This window comes from Rutidosis leptorrhynchoides, chromosome 5, assembly GCF_046630445.1.
Source record: "Rutidosis leptorrhynchoides isolate AG116_Rl617_1_P2 chromosome 5, CSIRO_AGI_Rlap_v1, whole genome shotgun sequence".
In the NCBI taxonomy this organism is placed as follows: Eukaryota; Viridiplantae; Streptophyta; class Magnoliopsida; order Asterales; family Asteraceae; genus Rutidosis; species Rutidosis leptorrhynchoides.
In genome coordinates this window covers 96,566,404-96,571,737 of record NC_092337.1, presented here as the reverse complement: position 1 = coordinate 96,571,737, position 5,334 = coordinate 96,566,404, and the positions used below count along the sequence as shown (strand labels likewise).

General features: G+C 40.5%; 1 protein-coding gene across 1 annotated transcript; it reads right to left on the bottom strand.

Moving 5' to 3' along the window:
• Positions 1 to 229: 229 nt before the first annotated feature.
• Positions 230 to 1,111, bottom strand: LOC139848855 (uncharacterized). The gene is made up of 2 exons (XM_071838543.1): positions 922 to 1,111; positions 230 to 777 (listed from the first exon to the last, which is right to left on the bottom strand). Exons 1-2 carry the CDS (start codon positions 1,109 to 1,111, stop codon positions 230 to 232), a joined length of 738 nt encoding a protein of 245 aa, XP_071694644.1.
• Positions 1,112 to 5,334: the final 4,223 nt, after the last annotated feature.

Sequence of the window (5,334 nt, the reverse complement as noted above, 5' to 3'; positions counted from 1 at the left end):
TCTGTTTAGGTTTAACTCAAGCAAGTACATTCTTACCCAAATGACAAACTGTTTTTGGTATTTTCAGATTTTTCAAATGCATGAAATGCAACTACATGGTAATGCAAGCTAACAAGAACGCAAAAGCAAACAATTCTACATGAAATGCAAACTATCATGAACAAATATAAACAAGTGTGATCGTTTTTGGTCTAGGGTCTATCACATGACCCGTTTAAGCTTAAGGGTATCACTTTGGGTAGAGCTTGATGTCATCAAGCTCGCAAGCATTGATATCATCAAAGTAAAGTCTGAATCGGTGACCATTCACCTTGAAAGTATCGTTATCTCCATACAACTCAACATAGTCCATTAGGTAAGCTCTCTTGACTATGTAAGGACCCGACCATCTAGACTTTAACTTACCGGGCGAGAACTTAAAACGTGAATTGAACACTAGAACCTTGTCGTTTGGGTGTAATTCCTTAGGTCCCTTAAGTCGGGCGTCATGCCATCGTTTAGTCTTCTTTTTGTATGTCAAAGAGTTGTCGTATGCCTCTAACCTAAGATCCTCTAATTCATGGATTTGCATAACCCATTTTTCCTTGGCTTGTTCTAGGTCTAGGTTCACTTCCTTCAATGCCCAAAATGCTCTATGCTCAACCTCTACCGAGAGGTGACATGCTTTCCCATAAACTAGACGAAATGGTGTGGTGCCTATTGGTGTCTTATAAGCGGTTCTAAATGCCCATAAGGCGTCGTCAAGTTTAGTAGACCAAACCTTAGGGTTGTTGTTAACTGTTTTTTCCAAAATCCTTTTTAAAGCATGATTCGTATTCTCTACTTGACCACTTGTTTAAGGGTGGTAAGAGGTGGAGAAACGATGTGTAACACCATATTTTTTCATTACTTTTTTTATAAGACTATTAGCAAAGTGCGTGCCTCGATCCGAGATCAACGCCTTTGGCACCCCAAATCTAGCAAACAAACTCTTCAAAAAATTCACAACTACCCTAGCGTCATTGGTTGGCAAGGCTTTGGCCTCAACCCATTTCGAAACATAATCAACCGCACCAAGATATTGAGACACTTGTTCAAATTCGGAAATGGACCCATAAAGTCTAGGCCCCATACATCAAATATCTCACATATTTGGATCTCGGTTTGGGGCATTTCGTCCCTCTTCGAAATGGATCCGGACCTTTGACAAGAATCACCTTTTTACCAACTCGTGAGCGTCTTTAAATAGAGTGGGCCAATAAAAACCGGAATCGAACACCTTTTCGATGTGTGATTCAGACCAAAATGCCCTCTCGTAGGTCCACTATGACAACTCTTCAAAATCTCTCGGGCTTCTTGCCCATATACAAACCTCCGAATTACTTGGTCCGCCCCGATGCGGAACAAGTCCGACTCTTCCCAAAAATAGTACCTTAGGTCATTGAAAAACTTTTTATTTTGTTGGTATGAAAATCCTTTTTGTAAAACATTTGAGGCCAAGTAGTTTGCGAAATCGGCAAACCATAGGACTTCATCGACTAAATCAACCCCCATTAAATGTTCATCCGGGAAATTATCCCAAATTTTGGACTCATCTAAATGTTGAAGCTCGGGGTTGTCTAGTCTTGACAAGTGGTCGGCGGCCACATTCTCTGCTCCCTTTTTGTCTTTTATTTCTATATCAAACTCTTGCAAGAGGAGAACTCAACGAATCAAATGTTGTTTCGCATTTTGCTTTTGAAAAAGATACTTTAACGTGGAGTGATCCGTGTAGACAATCGTCTTTGAAAGTACAAGATAAGATCAAAAATTTGTCGAAAGCAAACACTACCGTGAGAAGCTCTTTCTCAGTATTGGTGTAATTCAATTGGGCCCCATTTAGTTTTTTGCTTGCATAATAAATGGGTCTAAAGTGTTGGTCAACCCTTTGACCAAGAACCGCACCAAGTGCATAGTCGCTCGCATCGCACATTAATTCAAATTCTTTGTCCCAATCGGGAGTGATAAGAATTGGTGGATTGGTGAGCTTTTCTTTCAACAACTTAAATGCTTCGGTTCACTCGTCATCAAACAAAAAATGATTGGTCTTTTTCTAACAATTTGGTCATGGGCCGGGCAATTTTCGAAATATCTTTTATAAAGCGACGGTAAAAACCCGCATGCCCAAGAAAACTTCGTATCGCTTTAACATCGGAAGGTTCCGGGAGGTCTTTTATCACACTAATCTTAGCTTTATCTACCTCAATTTCCGCCTTTGAGATTTTATGACCCAACACTACCCCCTCGTTGACCATAAAGTGACATTTTTTCGAATATAGAACTAAATTTGCATTTTCGCAATGAGTCAACATTTTATTCAAGTTTTGAAGACAATGGTCAATCGGGTCTCCGAACACCAAAAATTCATCCATGAATACCTCCATTGTGTCCTCAACCATATCTGAAAAGATAGCAAACATGCATCTTTGGAATGTCCCGGGGCGTTACACAACCCAAAAGGCATTCTTCGGTAATCAAATGTATCATAGGGACACGTAAAGTTAGTATTTTCTTGATCCTAGGGTTCTATCGGGATTTGGAAGTATCTCGAAAACCCTTCAAGAAAGCAATAAAACTCTCTCCCGGCTAGACGTTCGATCATTTGATCAATGTATGGGAGTGGGAAATGGTCCTTTATTATGGCATCATTTAGACGCCTATAGTCAATGCATACCCGTCATCCCGTGATGATAAGGGTCGGGACAAGTTCATTTATGGTCATTTAAGATCACCGTGGTCCCACCCTTTTTAGGCACCACTTGAACGGGACTCACCCATAGTGAGTCAGAGATTGGGTAGATAAGGCCCGCATCTAACAATTTAATCACTTCCTTTTTAACTACCTCTTTCATGTTTGGGTTAAGCCACCGTTGTTTGTGGAAAACCGATTTAAAATTCTCTTGCATGAGGATTTTGTGTGTACAATATGATGGATTGATCCCCGAGATGTCCGTGGTCTTCCATGCTATCGCCGTGTGATGAGGCTTAAGAAGTGAAACAAGTTGTGTCTTTTGGTCTTGGGTGAGTCTCGGAGAGATAATCACTGGGAGTTGGCTTGCTTCTTTGATATAAGCATACTCAAGATGATCGGGGAGCTCTTTTAGCTCAAGAGTGGGAGGTTCTTCCCATGAAGACTTGATTCGAAATCTATCTTCGTTAGGAATAGCCTCAAGTGACTCTTCCCGAGTGGTCTCACATTCAGTTTCACATTCATCAATATTAACATTCATCAAATCCCTAAAGTCGACCTCTAAATCTACAGTTTCATTATCACAAAGTGGGTTGAACCCGGTGGTATCAGCCTCTAAAAGCTTTTCAAGCTCTTCATCTACACAAAGGTCAACATGGTCAAAGGCATAACACTCATCATCAACAGTGTTACTCGGTTGCTTCATAGCTTCCCGGATATTAATAGTCACACACTCTTCACCAACTCCAATGTTGAGTTGGTTGCGTTTACCAAAATGATGGTATCGGCGGTCGATAAAAATGGTCTCCCTAAGATGAGGGGGACTTGAAGGTTCCCCTTCATCTCCATGATCACAAAATCAACTGGGAATACCAAGGTGTCAATGCTAACCAAGATGTCATCGACGATGCCAATAGCGGTGTCAAACGAATGGTTGGAAAATCTTATCCTAATTCGGGTAGGCTTGAGAGGTCCAAGGCCAAGTCTCTCGTAAAGTGAATGGGGCATTAGGTTAATGCTTGCACACAAGGTGGAAAGTGCATTGAACACTTCCGAGTCACCAAACTTGCAAGGGAAAACAAATTTTCCCGGATCTCCTAACTTTTTAGGAATCCTTGGCCTCGATACAAGAATCTTATTACACTCCTCTTCAATAAAGAAAGATGTTTCATTTTGATATTTACCCCTTTGAGAGATTAGCTCCTTGATGAAGCATCCATAATTTGGCATTCCTTTGAGCACATCGGTGATTGGCAAGTTGACCAAAACATTTTTCATCATATCTTGTAACTTCTTATATTGAGCCGCCAACTTGTCCTTTGTTAAAGCTTTTAGATATGACACCGGTCTAGTAGCCTTCAAAGGCTCATTACCCTTTGTCTTACCCTTGTCATCATTACCCTTAACTCCGATTGAGTAGACCTTTTATTTACCATTCTCCTTACTAACCCCGATCTCCTCTTCAATAAAGCTTGGTAGTGGTTCTTGGGTGATAAAGGGTTGTGGGTGGGGATCTTCAATTCCTTCATTCAAGGTTAGACCGCTTCGAGTGGTTATGGCATTGACATTTTCATTTCGGCTTGGGTAGTTAGGGTTTTGGTTGGTACTTTCAATAGGAATGACCCTTGTGTTGTTGTTGTGTTGGTTTTGGTTGTTTCGGTCATTGTTATAGTTGTTGTTCGTGTTGACTTGAGTGTTTGAAGGTAAAGTGCCTTGAGGTATTTCGGCGACTTGGTTTGAAAGTCTTCCAACGGTACTCTCTTGGTTTTGAAATGATGCTTGTTGGTGCTTCAATTGTTGCTTCAAGAACTCATTCTCCTTTAACAAAAATGCCTCGGTAGTTTCCGCCTTCTTTATATAATTTTGCATGATTTCTTCTAGACTCTTTGAAGGTTGGGATTGTTGAGTGTTTTGTTGAGGTTGTTGATTGTAACCTTGGTTAATTTGTGATTAGGGATAACCTTGGTTGTTCTGATAGCCTTGATTGCCTTGGTAACTTGAATTTGTTTGGTTGTTATAAGGTTGTTGGTTTTGTGATTGGAAGTTGTTTTTGGTTTTGGTAATAGTTTGGGTTGTAACCTTGGTTTCGGTTTTAATTGGTAAATTCGGGTGGCGGGTTGTTTTGAGTGTTGAAGGAGACTTCTCTTTGGTTAGGATTGAAGTAGCCTTGGATTGATGAACCGCTCCTTTGATAATTTTGACTACTCACATAGTTGACATGAGCATCCGAATTCATGGGAATACAGTTCAAATCAATATAGTTGCATTGGTTGATTTGAGGACAATTCTTTGTGAGGTGAGGTCCATCGCATCTTTCAAAACCTACTTGCATAACGACTATTGATTGTTGTAACTTCTTCAATTCTTTCCAGTATGATTGAAATTGATTATTCAAGCTTGCAAGCGTGATTTGACCGTTGTCACTCTCTACTTGAGCTACACTTTTCCTTGGCAAATCTCGAGGTGAAGGGGTCCATTCGTAAGTATTAACCGAGATGTCTTCCAACAAAGTTTCGGTCGCATTCGGTGATTTATACATAAACACTCCTCCCACGGAGGAATCGAGATTTTGTCTCGTCAATAGATTAGTACCCTTGTAGAACGTGTTGATGTACTCCTTCTTAGTC